This window comes from Archocentrus centrarchus, chromosome 13 (genome assembly GCF_007364275.1).
Source record: "Archocentrus centrarchus isolate MPI-CPG fArcCen1 chromosome 13, fArcCen1, whole genome shotgun sequence".
Lineage (NCBI taxonomy): Eukaryota > Metazoa > Chordata > Actinopteri > Cichliformes > Cichlidae > Archocentrus > Archocentrus centrarchus.
In genome coordinates, this window is record NC_044358.1 from 40411615 (window position 1) to 40428457 (window position 16843).

General features: G+C 41.4%; 1 protein-coding gene across 1 annotated transcript in view; it reads left to right on the plus strand.

Annotated features, from left to right (window-relative positions):
- The window catches only part of LOC115791027 (calsyntenin-2), a 324417-nt gene that overhangs the window by 268679 nt on the left and 38895 nt on the right, over nt 1–16843 (plus strand). Inside the window, exons 9-10 of the mRNA XM_030745109.1 lie at nt 7387–7549; nt 15906–16072. Coding sequence (XP_030600969.1) covers nt 7387–7549; nt 15906–16072 — 330 coding nt within the window. The remainder of the gene's footprint in view (nt 1–7386; nt 7550–15905; nt 16073–16843) is intronic.

Genomic DNA, 16843 nt, shown 5'->3' on the forward strand with positions numbered 1-16843 from the left:
CAAGCTCTAATAGAAAACAAACATCTCTCTTAAATGAGACACCATGCTGCAATATTAATTTATTCACCCCCCCGCAATATGGTCTCAGGAGGTGAAGGAGGACTTTGAATTTACTAATTCCACTTTAGTTAATTTCTGGCTTAAAAAAAATAACAAAAAAAACCATCATAAGTTTTACCTCACTCATTTAAAGTCACCTGCACATCCAAAATAAAATCAGTTACACCACCACTGCTTGATTTACAAGTGTCAGTCAATCTGATGTGTGCAACATATTTCATGCAGTACCGGTGATAAGAAGCAGCAGTTTCTGGCAGCAGAATGAGATCAAAGGATGTTTTTTTCCTTGGTGAACAGGGAGTTTTGTATTCCCCTACAAAGAACAAAGCTAAAATGGTTTTCAGTATTGTGAGTCTATTTTTTGTGCAAGTCAAAGACATAAAGGCTGGTTTTTGGTTGTCTTCTGTTGACATCACCACACACCATCGGCTGTCGTAAATGTAGCCAGCTCAAGCCTGCTGTTCGTGTTTTAAACCGATAAACCATCAGCCTGTGTTTCTGTGTATACACAAAACATAAATATTGTGTCTGCATAAATATTGTGTGGGACGTAACAACGTAAAATTATTTTAGTATATGAATAAAATACACATATATCTGTACTTCTTCTTAAGTAAAGAATGTCTATACTTTTGCAACATCTGCCCAACCTACTTAAAATTCCTCTTACACATAAACCTTTAACTGCAAATCTTTATTCCATGGCTGTCCCAAATGCCTTTTTTGGACTTTGGACCTTCATTAGTAATAGAATAATTGAAGGACCATCCTTCAACTGTGTGCTACTTCCTTCCGTCACTATCTGAAACCTCACTGCTCACTCACTGAATGAAAATGGCAGAAAGAGCGAGAGAGCATCACATAATTGCAAAGCAGTGGTTATTGTCCACTGACTTTTATTTTTTTTTGCTAGGCCTTTTAAAAAACAGCTAAAGGGATCTGAAAAGTTGCTAAGTTAGCAACAATGATGGGTAACAAAAGCACGAGAGGGATGTCAGGTGGACAAGATGAGATGGTTTGTATTTCCACATTAAAAGAAAACAGTATTGGATTTTCAAAACCGAAAGCCTACATAACAAACATCCATCCATCCATCTGTCCATTTTCTTCTGCTTATCTGGGGCCAGGTCGTGGGGGCAGCAGCCTAAGCAGAGAAGCACAGAGCTCCCTCTCCCCAGCCACCTCCTCCAGTTCATCTGGGGGGGCACCAAGGCATTCCCAGGCCAGCTGAGAGATATATTCTCTCCAGCATGTCCTGGGTCTGCCCTGGGGCTTCCTCCCGGTAGGACATGCCCGGAACACCTCACCCAAGAGGCACCCAGAAGGCATCCTAGTCAGATGCCCGAACCACCTCAACTGGCTCCTTTCAATGTGGAGGAGCAGCGGCTCTACTTTGAGTCCCTGACAAATGGCTGCACTCCTCACCCTATATCTAAGGGAGAGTCCAGCCACCCTACAGAGGAAGCTCATTTCTGCCACTTGTATCCATGAGCTCGTTCTTTCAGTCGTGACCATAGGTGAGGGTAGGGATGTAGATTGACTGGCAAATTGACAGCTTCACTTTCACAATCAGCTCCTTCTTCACCAAGACAGACCGGTGCAATGACTGCATCACTGCTGGTGCAGCCCCAATCCATCTGTCAATCTCCCGATCCTTTCTCCCATCACTCATGAACAAGACCCTGACATACTTAAACTCCTCCAACTCATCCCTGAGCCGGAGTGGGCACTTCACCCTTTGCCAGCTGAGGACCATGCCCTCAGACTTAGAGGTGTTAATTCTCATGCTAACCGCTTCACAGTCATCTGTGAACCGTTCCTCTGCGAGCACCTTCCTCCACTTGGCTATGCCTAGAAATTCTGTCCATAAAAATTATGAAAAGAATCGTGACAAAGGGCAGCCCTGGTGGAGTCCAACACCGACAGGAAACGAGTCCAACAAGCTGTCACTGCGGTTGTACAGGGATTGAATGGCACCCCATACTCCCGCAGCAACCACCACAGGATACCCTGAGGGATGCGGTCGAATGCTTTCTCCAAGTCCACAAAACACATGTAGACTGGATGGGAAAACTCCCACACACACTTGAATATCCTTGAGAGGATAAAGAGCTGGTCCAGTGTTCCGCAACCAGGAAAAAGAAACCCCACATTGTCCCTCTTGAATCTGAGGTTCAACTAACGGATGGACCCTCCTTCCTAGCACCCTGGCATAGACCTTACCGGGGAGGCTGAAGAGTGTGATCCGATAGTTGTGCTACAACTATCGGGGGTGGGCCCCTTCTTAAAGATGGGGGCCCACCACTGTATTGGCAGACAGGGTCTCACCCCAGTCTGCCAATACAGTGGCACCACCCCCAATCGCCACACAATGTAGCAGAGGCATGTCAACCAAGACAGCCCTACAACATCCAGAGCTTTCAGGAATTCAGGGCAAATCTAATTTACTCCAGGGGCCCTGCCACCAAGTATTTATTTAAATACCTCAGTGACCTATCCCCCAATGATGGGCAAGTCGTACTCCTCGTCCCCAAACTCAGTATCCACTACAGAAGGCATGTCAGTCAGATTAAGGAGGTCCCCGAAGTATTCCTTCCACCACCTGACTATAGCCTCAGTTGAAGTCAGCAGTGCCCCACCCGCTCTATATACCATGTGAGTAGTACACCGCTTTCCTCTCCTGAGTTGCCTGAGGGTTTGCCAGAATTGCTTCAAGGCCATCCAAAAGTCTTTTTCCATGGCCTCACCAAACTCCTCCCACACCCAAATTTTTGATTCAGCCACTACCCGAACTACATTCTGCTTGGCCTGCCGGTACCTGTCAGCTGCATCTAGAGTCCCACAAGCAAACCAAGGCTGATAGGACTTCTTCTTCAGCTTGATGGCTCCCTTCACCTCCAGTGTCCACCATCTGGTTTGGGGATTACCACCACAACAAGCACCAACCACCTTGCAGCTGCAGCTCTGAGTTATTTGACACAAATTAAGCAAAAATGCAGAAGCAGTGTATGAAAAACTAAATACACCATCACTGCTTCCATAGGAATTAAGAGGATAAGTAGCAGCCAGGTGCAGCAAATCAAATACATTTGATTAACCAACCATCAGAAAGTGTGATCACCTCAAATGAAGCAGAAATTTTGTCAGTTTGTTGGTTTGGCACATTCAGGTGTAGCACAAGGCCATAGAAGAAAGACATCAGCAGTGTTCTTGGTAAAGCTACTGTTGCTGCTCATCAATCTGGGAAGGGTTATAAGGCCATTTTGGAAACAAATAAGAAAAAGACTGAAGAAGTATGGTTTGTTTGTAAGGGTTGCCAGGAGAGAGTCTCTTCTCTCTAAAACAAACATGGCCGCACTAGTTAGGTCTGCAAAGTTGCATTTGAACAAACATTTGGAACAATGTCCTTTGGACAGATCAGACCAAAGTAAAGGTGTTTGGCAATAATGCACTGCACCATGTTTGGTGAAAACCAGACACAGCATATCAGCACAAACACCTCATACTGACTGTCATAACAGTGGTGGAAGGCTGATGATTTGAGCTTGTTTTGCAGCCACAGGACCTGGGCACCTTGCAGTCATATATTTGACAATGAACTCCTCTGTTTACCAAAGTATTCTAGGATTAAATGTGAGGCTAGCTGTCCGACAGCTAAGGCTTGGCTCAAACTGGGTAATGCAGCAGGACAATAATCTCAACATCAGCAGAAAATCTACAACAGAATGTCTGAAAAAGAAAAGAGTGAAGGTTGCAACAGAGAAAACCATTACTTCAAGTTATTGCTGCCAAAGGTGGTTCTATAAGCTGTTAAATCACTGCTCCTGCATTTTGGCTTAATTTTGCTTAAATAATGATGGTATAATATGTCAAATTTAAGACTCTGTAAAAACTGCAGAATTTTTTATTATGTCCTGATAAGTAAAATCTTACAACAGCAATATTGTATACTTTCTTTTTACCATGACTATATACAGTGCCAGTCAATAGTTTGGACACACTTTTGACTGGTACTGTATAGTGTACAACAAATTTAGTATCAGTAATGGAAGACTAAAAGCAACTCCTGTTATATGCTGAATGAATAAAAGCTTGTTTAAATAACAGAATGTTTGATGGAGAAAAGTATAAAGGAAAGGTCTATATGTTAGATGCTTTTTCAGATGTATTTGGCATTCAAAATGCCACCTATAAATCTACCCTAAACTTGTTGCACCCCTATAGCCTCACATTCCCACTTTTCCCTACATATTTTGAGGTCAGGACTATTTTATTTTATCTAAAGAAAGACTGTGTTTCTGTTGATGTTCTTTTTTTTGTGTGATAAATGATTTTGTTCTTTAATAAAATCCACAGACGTTTACTTCATGCAGTATCCTTCACACTGGCACTTCTTTTAACAAATAATCCATGTGCCAAATCCGACTCACTCTTTACTTTTTCTTTTTTCAATACAAAGTTGCATGAAGGGGCTAATTGCTCATCCATTTTTAGCAAAGGCCACCAAGCTTTCAGTTATTCATACCTCCAATCTGCTGCTACAGTACTGTGTTTCTACACTGTTCAAATTTTTTTTAAATTGAACACTTTGAAAACACATCAGATCTCAATGGGTAAGCAAATCATGTTGGATACCTATAGTGATATGGGCTGGGTAATGTGTTAGGAATGAAAGGATGCGACAACGTTTGATGGAAATGAAAATTATCAACCTACAGAGGGCTGATTTCAAAGACACCCTGAAAATCAAAGTGAAAACAAATGATGCAGCAGGCTAGTCTATTGTGCGGAAATTTCATTGCAGCAACTGAGAATGGTACTCAGTAGTTTGTATGGCCCCATGTGCTTGGATGCATGCCAAATAATGCCGGGGCATGCTCCTAATGAGACGATGGATGGTGTACTGAGGAATTTCCTCACAAATCTGGACCAGGGCTTCACTGAGTTCCATGTCCCAGAGGTGTTCTATTGGATTTAGGTCAGGTGAGTGTAGGGGGCCAGTCAATTGTATCAATTCCTTCATCCTCCAGGAACTGCCTGAATACTCTCATTGGATGAGACTGGGCATTGTCACTCAAGATGAACCTGTTCTCATCTGTGAAAGCATAGGGCACCAGTGGTGGACCTGCCAATTCTGGTATACTATGGCAAATGCCAATCGGGTGCCACAGTACCAGGCCCACTAGAGGATGTCGGGCCCATAGGCCACCCTCATGAAGTCTGTTTCTTATTGTTTGGTCAGAGACATTCACACCAGTGGCCTGCTGGAGATCATTTTGGAGGGCTCTGACAGTGTTCATTCTGTTCCTCCTTGCACAAGGGAGCAGATACCAGTCCTGCTGATCGGGCAGGACCTTCTACGATCCTGTCCAGCTCTCCTAGAGTAACTGCCTGTGTCCTGGAATCTGGTCCTTGCTCTCAAGACTGTGCTGGGAGACACAGCAAACCTTCTGGAAATGGATGTGCCATCCTGAAGGAGTGTGATTACCTGTGCAACCTCTGTAGGGTCCAGGTATCACCTCATGCTACCAGTAGTGACACTGACCCTAGCCAAATGCAAAACTAGTGAAAAAACAGTCAGTATATTTATGTTCAGTAGCTTCAGGTTTCATGAACTTTCACCTTGCTTGTTAAAGGAGTTCTTTTTTTTTTAACTATGTGGAGCTGTTGGGGAATTTTTTTATCACCTTTATACTGATATCTACTGTCACTATTTTTATATCATGTAATCAAAGTGTTTTAGTCACACACACTGAATTAATGAACACTGTAGGCTTTAATGTTACTGGGGTGAAGGTAAGGCCTGTTATATCTGGTGCTCACGTGCTTAAGGCCTTGTGGGAGGCAAGAACATCTGTTTCACACGATCTTCGTAACATGCCAGAAAAATGGAATTCTGTAGGCCTCCCCTGTGTTTTTGTAACATGAGTTGGGGGGGGAAGGGGGGGGGGGGGTAAAACCTGGCTAGTGGGATGGTACTAGAGGTGTTATCTTAGCAGAGGTTTTAACAGAAAGAAGATCCTTCATTATGACACCTGCTAGCATTGTTTGCAAACCATTGAGATACACTGGTGACGTTTGTTTCTTTAGCCCACATGGGACAAGAGTTGGCAGAGCCTCAACAGGTGATTGGTTGGGGTTCAGGTTTCATGGGTTGAGACTTTATGTAAATTAGGAGGGGTCAAAGGCAAGTGGGCAGTTATCACCTTTAAGATATAAATGTTGGCCACTCTTTGTCTCACACTTACTTTTGTTTGCTTTTCTCTTACCTGTCCTCTCTTTTTTCTTTTCCTGTTTCTGCATCTTTCACTGTCTCTGTGTTTCTCTCTTCTTTCTTCTTTTCTCTGTCTCTCTGTCTCTCTGCATGTGTATCTCAGTCTATGTTACTGTCTGTCCTTGGGTCTTTGTCTGTGTTGTGTGTAACTAAGATGTCTAATAAACAGCCTGCACCGGAACCTGCTCGTCCCAGTTATTTTTTTTGGAAACTTTGGGTTTGACTGGGTTTGAATTTTTGGCCACGAGGAACATGAGGACCCTAAAAAATATCACTGACAGAGCCAAGGCCAAATATTGCTCATAAAGTAACCTGCTGATGCCAGCCCACATCAGCCAATGGCTTTGTTGATATATTGTGTACTGCTTAAGCAGTTTGAGCCAACAATCAGATGTTGAATGTATGCAAGCCTCTTTGCAACCCAACCCACCATCTAGATCCTCTTTTTTTATGCTACTGTATATCGGAGTGTCATATCAGCTGTCGTGCTGCTGACGTCCCAGAAGCCAAATCACCAAATACAAATTAGTGCAGATGGAAAGTCTTTTGACTATGGTGGTCTATAGCAGTGTATTTCATAGGTTCTTTTATAAACTTGCTCATGCAATTAGTCTTAAATAGAAATTATATTTTGTAACAGCTTACTGTAGGTGGACTCACTTATGGAACTGAGGTTATACTTTGAGATATCTATTTTTAATTGGCATATTTAATGATACATAACATCAAATACAATTTAAAATAAATCATTACAATTGTTGTAAAATGATAAAGCTTTAAATAAGGTATCAAAATATCTCCCAGTACAAAGATGTTAATCCCTCTATTAGAGCTCCAGAAGGTGTCTTGAAACAGTGATAGTAGCTTCATATTTAACATAATTATAGCAAAGCAGCGAATAAAATGTCAGTGTCTTTAAAAAAGGTTAACCACAGCACATGTTGCATAACATTCCCTATTATTATTCAGGATACATGTGACTTTCCTGAATTGCTTTATAATGCAAGCTCCATTTGTGACTCTCTCTCTCCCCCCCTGTCTTTTCCTCTCAGATATGTGACAAGGAGTGGCATTACTTTGTCATCAATGTGGAGTTCCCAGTGGTGACACTCTATGTGGACGGAGTGACCTATGACCCCTACCTGGTGACGGACGACTGGCCCATCCACCCCTCACAGATTGATGTTCAGCTCACAGTTGGTGCCTGCTGGCAAGGTGAGCAGCCAAAGCTGATGATGATACCAAATAGTAGTGCAGGTATTCAGTTAATGTTCTTCAACAGAATTAATTCAACTTGTGGGGCAATTTTTAAAAAAGTGCAACTGAAACTAAAGTTTGAACATGAAGGTCACTGTAATTTAAGGTATTTTGAGTATCCTCCTGCTGCTTCTATACGTCAGAAGGTTCAGGAATAATGTTGCTGAAGTATTACCGCTAAGGGAGTCACCGACTGTGGAACGTGTTCTTTGGCCTTGAATGAACAATGTAATTAAGAAGAGCACTTAGTCTGCTTCTGACAAATGACTGAACGAGTGTGAATGAAGGCGTACAATTAAACTGTCCTCTAAACTGATAGCTGCCACTAATTGCATAAGGGTAGAAGAAAGGGGATTTTTTTTTTCTTCACACAGTAAAGCATGCTGTACTGATTTGATAGCCCAAATGAGACTGCTCAGTGATGCTTAGCCTTACATAAAGATGTCTCTCTGTGTGGGGAACAGCAGCAGGTCATCTTGCATGGCTTTCATTTGTGGCGATGAACCCCTCACTCTTCCTCCTTTTCCTCCTCCCTGTCCCATTTCTTTCATTGAACACTGTATGCCATCAGGAGGATTAAAAGGGCCTTGAATAGAAAAGGGAGTTCAGAGACTATTTGTGCTTTTCTTGTTGGGGGCTAAGCTTCAGTCAAGCATTGTAAAGGCAATACTGAAATCTTAATGTAAGCCATTAGCCACAGCAAATAGCCTTTTCAAAGCGTGGAGTTAAGTGTCCAGTATGCTGATTGCAAACAGGCTTGTGAAGATTAACTCATCTGTTGTCTAACTCCCCAAGTTTCGGCTTTAAATGTGTTTTCAGAGCAAAGGGAAAGAAAATGAACACTTGCTGACTTGCAGTAGCGGGTGTTTTTGCTTATGATAGCTGCTTACTGATGGGCTTTACAGAAACAGCCGGATGCTGATATAGAGTTCAGACAGGATATGATATGATAGTTTGGTGGCAGAGTAAATAAAAACAGATTTGTCAGCTCTAAACAGTACACTGATATTCTGCAGTATTTAATTCAATTTGATTTAATTTCATGGTTCATAACTCCTAACTGGCCAGTCAGCATTGTCTGGAAATGGATTCTGTCCTGACCACAGCGAATTAATTTATTCTAGAATTGTTGTGTTTCATATAGTCATCCAAAGAAACTTTTGTAGTTGTAATAAGATCTGTGAGAATCTGTAGCACCTCTATGCGTGCTTCAAACTGTGATTAACAGCTGATTTTTGTATTAGCGCGCAAACAGGATCTGTGATAAATGTTTTTTCAGAGTCTGGTGAATCCCTGGAAACGGTAACATTAAAAAATAGCTAAATTTAAGGGCATGTATGTCATTTCTGTGTGCTCTCACACCCAACGGAACCAGTTTTCCAAATTGGTTCTGTTAAGAACTAAACAACCAGGCTAAGACCAGAAAGGGGGTTTCTTGGTTTGTTTTTACTTGTTCTTCACTGTAAATCGACAAATGTCAGTTCAGGACTGCCCGGAAGGTTCAGGGTCAACCTCAATCCTGGGAGCTCACTTGAGCTCACTGCCAGCACATATTCATCATGGCTCAGTTGTGACCCTTTTGTATATCTGATTGGCAAATCTAAAGTAGTTCACCATTTTAGTTGCTTTAGTCTGCTTAGAGTTGCTGTGCGAGCCACTTTGCAAACCACCTCCACCCCAGTTCTTCCTTTTTATCCGTGTCTGACTTAATCAGGCTTACAAATGTTGTCTTGATGCCTCCCCTGTTCTGTGCTGCAGTCTTGCTGTTACTGTTCCTCCTGCAAATACAGACTGCTGCAGATGGAAATACCAATACAAATCCATACAGCTTGGACTATTATTTGCTAGGATGATTCATCCTCATTCTGAGATTTGGAAAGCTTAGCCGTGAAGACGTTATGTCTGGGTGAGCACAGAGCAACATCCCCTGTTTTGCACACACAGAGGTGTGTGATGTTTGCTGCTAGATGAATACGTGGTTAAAGTAGCTTCAGTTCCTGTAGAGATGCAATGGGAAATTATGTCCTGTTCCTTTGTGGTCTGAAATAGCTCTAAGTTTCAGTTGGAAACTACAACTTTTCTTAAACTATAATACATTTGAACTAAATGCTCACCCCCTCAAAATCAGCCTTGTATTAAAATGATAGACATCGCTGCATTAATGGAGGTATGCTTTTTTTGTGAACTGATGGTGAGATATGAAAAAACCCAGGAGGTTTAGTTCTAGTAAAAGTTCTGTGAATTTCTATGTGCAAAAATACTGCACAGTGGTTTATAATACTCAGAGCCAGTGTTTCAGATTCCAGACTATCTGCCATTATTACCAGTTATAAATAGTAGCAGTGCAGTGTTGATGTAATAAAGTATGTGCACTTGTTTGCATGTGATTGGCTAATGCAGCATCTTTCCAGGTGCATCTGCATTCATTCAAATGAGTGAGAGGGCTGCACTTAGAGGGCTATGGTCTAAACAAGTCTCTGATATACAAAAACAGAGATGCTTACAATCACAGTGATCCGTTTGTACAGTCTTTGAAAATAGACCTGCAGATATGCAGTAAATATTTAAATATACAACAATACCAGAATGCATAAGACATACGAGCTTCTTTGGCTGCATGTCTGTGTGCCTTTGCACATTTTCGCACTCCCCTATTTTCTAATAAAAATGTTTTCCCACTAGCCAACCTTCTTCTTCCACCTTGGAGAGTAAGTGCTGGCTGTGTACTTCTCACACAGTCTATATTTACCCTCTGACCTGGCGGAGGGTGTTCATGTTCAAAAGTGTGTAACAGCCAGATAGCAAAGAGCAACACGCTCATCTTTCCTCATTCTCTTCGTTCCTCAAGTGTGTAATCACACACCGCTGCTCTGCCTCTGGAGCCCCCCTCCTTACAGCAGCAAACATGCAGGAAGCAATTTTCATGATTTGCACAGCTGCGCCATAAATATATCTGTATGTAGAGTATATTGAATAAATACAGGCTCCCGGGTGTTGATGCACATACATAATAAGTGTAAAGTTAAATGAAGAAGCCCCATCTTTCAAATCTAGACCTAAGTAATGGTTCTATTTCCAGCTCGCCCATGCCTCTCCACCTCATCTGTTGTTTTTAAAATGATGCAAATAAAAGAGAGTGAAGATCTATGCAGCTGCACATATCGGACAAAGAGAGCTGACACCACATAAAGACCAGTCTCTGTAAAGTGGAATGATCAGCGATTTTATCACCCGTATCATTCCTGCTCTGAAGCATCTCAGTAATCCCCTCTCCTCTGCTTTTCCGTTTTTATCCTCTGTCTGGGACCGTTAATGGTTTCTCTGGCCACAGCCTAAATTGATAACATCTGTCAGCGTGGGACTAAGTGGATAGGTGGACATCTTAAGAGAAGGCAGCGGAAGGGGAAGAAAAACGTTTTTGAGAATGTGAGCGAGAACAAGGGAAGCATGAAGTAAAAGGAAACAATGGGTTTGGCATAGTTTGGTGTCTCGTAATCCAGATGTGACTTTGTGGTTTTATGTGATAGACTCCACTCTCCTGACAGTCTGATACTTGGAAGGGTATCAGCCAGCACACATAAGGACGTGGCTGTGGTTGTGGTAATTGCACTGAACTGAAATGGAGTGAAGTAACATTCCAGTTGTTGGCCTTGTCAAACTACACAATAAAATGTGAATACACATATTTATTGTACAGGTGATTGACATCAGGAATACTTAAATAGAACGTATACAGTGATCCCGTAACAACCACTGCTTTCCTGTAAAGCTTTTAGTTCTGTACAGCACATAACACAGTTTAAAGTGATGGAAGTGATACATTTACCTCTTAATGGGCCCTGTGGATAATTCATGTCAGTTTAACAGCGACTGGTGGACATTTTTCATCAGCTTGCTAAATCAATTATTGGCAAAAAGAAAGTATACCTTCTTTAATTTCTAAGGTTTTACATATCGGGACATAATTTAAAAAAAAAAAAAAAACATTTAGTCCTTACCAGGTTTAAAATTAGGTAAATATAACCTGAGATGCACATGAAATATTACACTGTGCCATTATTTATTTAACAAGCGCTAAGACAAAGGAGTGTGTGTAAAATTAAGTACAGCCCATGGTTAAATAGCTTGTAGAATCACCTTTAGCAGCATGTGGCTTTATCAGTGTCTCACATCATTGTGGAGGAACTTTGTCTCACTCTTCTTTACAACGTTGATTCAGTTCATTGGGGTTTGTGGTTTATGTGCACAGCTCTCTAAAGGTCACACTGAAGCATTTCACTCAGCTTGAGGCCTGGACTTTGGGCCATTGCAACACCTTAATTCTTCTCTTTTTCAGCCATTCTGTTGTAGATTTGCTGCCGTTCTTGGGATCATCGCCCTGTTGTATGACCCAATTTGGACCAAGCCTTAGCTGTCGGACAGATGGCCTCACATTTAATTCTAGAATACTTTGGTATACAGAGGAGTTTATGTTTGCCTTTTCAAAGAGAGGAGGCTTTCTCCTGGCAACCCTTCCAAACAAACCATACTGAGGCCTGTAGAGTCTCAGATGTAGTCTTTGGGTTTTTTTGTCATTTCTCTGAGCATTGCCTGGCCTTAGGGGAAAATTGCTGGGAAGTCCACTCCTGGGATGATTGGCAACTGTCTGGAATGTTTCCCGCATGTGAATAATATTTCTCACTGTAGAAAGATGGACTCCAGATTGGTTAGAAATGGTCTTCTCACATTGATGAAGAGCAACAGTTGCAGCTCTAAGATAATTGTGATGTCTGTCCTCCTTGGTATTGTGTTAACGCACCCCTGAAATTTCCAGACCAGCAAACTGCCAAAATGTGTGTTTTTATAAAGGTGCTCACACTTGCTGATGATCAGTTAATCAAGCGTATTTGATTAGGAGCACCTGGCTGCTACTTACCCTCTTAATTGCTATGGAAGTAATGAGGGTGTGCTTAGTGTTTCACACACTGCTTCTGCCTTTTGGCTTAGTTTTTGTTAAATACATAATGAAACAAGGTAATCTTTCATGTTCTGTAGTTCATCTGAGGTTGTATTTACCTCATTTTAAGACCTGCTTAGGACAAAATCATTTTTATTATGTCTTGATGCATCAAACCTTGGTCTATAAAGAGGGTGTGCTTTCTTTTTACCCTGATCGTAAGCTAACATTAGCTCCATGAGTTGGTTAGAAATGCAATATTGGCCTGAACTTTTAATGGTTCCAACAGGCTCAGTGCCTCCAAAGCAGCATTTCCATCAATAATTATCATATGCAGAAGATAAAGGACCAGCATTGTTCTTGTGTTTCAGGGTAGAGGTAGTCTTTGAATGCCAAGCTAGAGGATGTGCCAGCAATAATAGCCCACAAGACTACTGTAACTAGTCAATGATATGTTAACACTTGCCTTGTTCTCTGTACAGGTTTTCATTTTAAGTGCACTAAAAGGTGGAAAATAATGTAATAATAATATAATGTAGTGTAAGTGTTAAATAGGGTAAACTATTTTCGATTCGTAAAGTGTTAGAATATGATGACTTTATTACTGGATATCATTTTTTATCATGCTAAATGAGTGTAAGCGTGACAATTATATCATGCTTGATATCTCTCGCTTCATGTGTTACATTTAGATGCTTCAGGAAGGGGTATGTGACACACAGCCACCATCTTTGTTGCCACTGAATGATACCTTACATTTCTACTGAGGCTTCAGACCCGCCAGCAGATTTGCTCTACAGCCTTCAGATAAATACGATACACTGTATAAACCTGTATTTTGCTCATGTGTAGTTAAGCTGTGACATAAAGGTATCTGTCTCAAGCTTGACAGGATAATTGAATTTCTTTGAGTTGTTGGAAAGATAGAAACTAGCTTTAAAAGAACAATAAAAACAAAAAGTGTTTCCTGCTTGTTTTTTTTCCAAACTTTCCCATTAACTTGCGAGGCCATTTGTCACTCAAGCATATTTAGGGAGCTACACCTAAATTCATGGACTGTGAAAACAGAGCCAGAAAGCAGGAAGCTGACGAGTTAGGGGCAGAGAATTTTTATAGCTGCCCACTATTTCCCTCTTCCCAGTCAAGAAAAAGCCTTCATCTGTCTCTCATCTAGGAAAGCAGGCAAGCAGTTGACAAGCAACTGGGTTGATAAGCTCCCCTGGGTAGATCACATCAACTGGTAGGACTCTGTTGCCTGCCCCGTGGGTGATAAGGGAGCTCTATCTGAGTAGTCATTGTGCACAGTGTAGCTGCAGGTCAACAATCACAGCTCCTCCGACTTGAAGGACTGGAGTCACTGCACCCCATTTCTGTCATGTTTTCACACCGGGAGAGTAAGGGATGATAAAGTGTTTCCAGTAGTGGTCAGTTGTGTCTCCATCTGTGCTGCCTGAGCCATTCAGAAACTGAATACATCACTTAGGACAGTAATAGATGTGCCTCCACAATTAGCAGGTACTGGATAACCCCCGCAAGTAAAGTTTATCATCATAAAAGTATAAAGATTTTAAAAGAGTGTGGATATCTAAGAAATAAAAATGGAAATAGCTTTGATCTCTCACTTCTTTTATTTTTGTCTTTGGCCAGTGGTGATTTAATAAGGACAAAAAAACAACTGACAAATCCTCCTGAGAACTGAGGAAATAAGTTCCTTTCAATTTAACTTTTTTTGTGATCACTACAGAGGACTTTTAAGGTCTCAGGAGGATATTTTAAGGCCAACTATGGCTGGCGTAAGGAAGGTATGGCCAGGGGGAGTTGTCCTTTTTGGAGTTGACTCTTATTTTTGTCAAACCAGTAATATTTGTGCGCTACAGCCTCTCTTGTCATAACTGTTCAGTCAGCAAACTTTCAGGCCCCGAAGGTTGAGCATGAATAGGTGAAAGGCTTCTATCTTTCTGCAGGCACAGATGCTCATAATAGCACGGTAACATCACAGACGAATGTTACTGTCAGTACTTCAGCCTTTTACACATACAGGCCAAAGGGATGCCACTTCCCTCATATTACCCTTCAGAGTTCCACTGACACCTGTCTGCAGCGGCTTCACAATAAGGCTGTATAGTACTCAACTGCTGGGGTTTACCTGTGGTTAAAGTGTTTAGAGCTAGTGCAGTCATAAGGTAGGAATTGAAGAAAAATTGCAGCACCAGATATAACTTGTGTGAGCCTCCAGAGATAGAAAGATTGCTGCAATCTTTTTACCATCTGTATGGGTTGAAAGTCCAAGATGCCTGGCAGTAAAGAGTTACTTCATGCAGTAAAATCTGTTACATCTGGAATCTCACCAGAGATGTGTGACTGCCTGACATTGAGGTTGAAGGTCGGAGCAACATGGAAGCAACTTTTAAAGAATGTGCTTACAATTTAAAAGTGGCAAAGTACATTGGTATCTGAGTGATACCCCATCCCATCCCTCATATGCTATATCTACTCAGTAATTAAATACATAGCAAGCAGCAGTCAAATGATAGAAAAATATGTGGACATGTTGGCTTTTGGCAATGGCTGTACATATTTTCCCAACATTAAGGAATAGGTATGAAAAAATAGGGTTTGCTTCCAGCAGTCACTTGAGAGCAGGTGGGTGAAGGCACAGAGTCTCTCAGAAGTGTGTTGAGAGGCAAGACAGATAAATTAAAGAGAGTGGAAGACTTTCTTTTGGTATGCACCCTTCCTGCTCCACTTCATCCTATAAATGTGTTTGATCAATGAGCCAGTTTGGATTTTGTTGTTAGATGAAGGGAATGTTCAATACTTTTAGTGCTTCAGTGGATTACTGCCAGAATTAGAGACCAGAAGAGGGAAAAGGAAGAGATAAATGAAAGGGAGGACAGGAATCCAAAGGTGACGTTTTGATACCCAGAGCTGGTAACCTTTCAGCTAATGAGTGGTTTGGAGACTCATATCGCTGGTACTGGCCTTTATGGAGTTCAGAGGACAGACTTTAAATGTGTTGACTTTCTCCTTACCTTTATTTAGCCTGGATGGGCTGGCAGAGTAGCACCTGCACTTAGACAGCAGTACTCTTCCACTTAATCACAGGATAGAGACACAAAACATGAATCTTTGGGCCAATTATAACCATTATAAAGCAGTACTTCACTGTGTGCTAACTGTAACTAAATGTTTACATGACCTCCTGTAGTGATTTTTTTTTTTTTTTAAAGTGGAAAAACTATTTTTAAGTTCATTTGAATTGCCACTTTGTAACTGTATAAATGTTCTTTCTCAAAACACCAAAAATACTGCCTATAAGGAGAGGTGTCACACTGTCTGGCTGTTTGGCTGTATATGTGTGCATTGCTGTTTCTGTAGGTGGGGAGGTGACCAAGCCGCGGTTCACTCAGTATTTCCGGGGAAGCCTCTCTGGACTGACCATCCGACCAGGAAAGATTGAGAGTCAGAAAGTCATATCCTGTCTGCAGGCCTGCAAAGAGGGACTGGACATCAATTCCCTCGAGAGTCTGGATAAGAGTATAAAGGTACACACACACACACACACACACAGAAACAAAGGAGGTATTTCAAAAGGGGGACTGCAGTAAAAACTCTCATCTTGGTTCATCTAGTTGATTCTCGTAAAGTGTCAGTAGTGCAAATCACATCTGTTCAGTGAAGAGAATGGATGTTAAGAGATACCAAATGCTCCTTCAGTTCCCAAAAAACAAACAAGAACAGAAGGATCGCTAAGAGTCAAAAACCATCAAAATGCTTTCAACTCCAATAAAGTGATGAGTATAACTGTTCTACCAGAAGAGATACGCTGCAATCAGGGGAAAAAAGCCAAACTAATTCATAGCCCTTACTTTCACTCATTGTTTAGCTGTCCGACCTGCACCTTTATTGCTTTGGTTGACTCTTACCACTCATACTGTAGTGTTTTTGGCCAGAGCAGCTGGCTATTTTCATAGGGAGAAAAAAAAGCTCTAAAAGCCCACTAACCAATACCTTAACTATCAGACAGACGCTGGTGAGTAAATGGAGCAAAGCATTTGCTAAGGAACCTGATATTGCTATCAAGAGATAACAGGAACCAGAAATAAAGCAAAAAAATTTGTAAATATTTGTATAATAAAGTAAATATATTTGTATAATAAAGTAAATATTGAGATTTTATTTACAAAGTGGCCACAAGCATAACCTGAAACATACACTACACAATATGGAGAAGAGTGTTGGGCCACACCTCTTAATCTTTGAATTCAGGTATTTTTGCCACAGGTGTGTAAAATCAAGCACCTGGCCACGCAGTC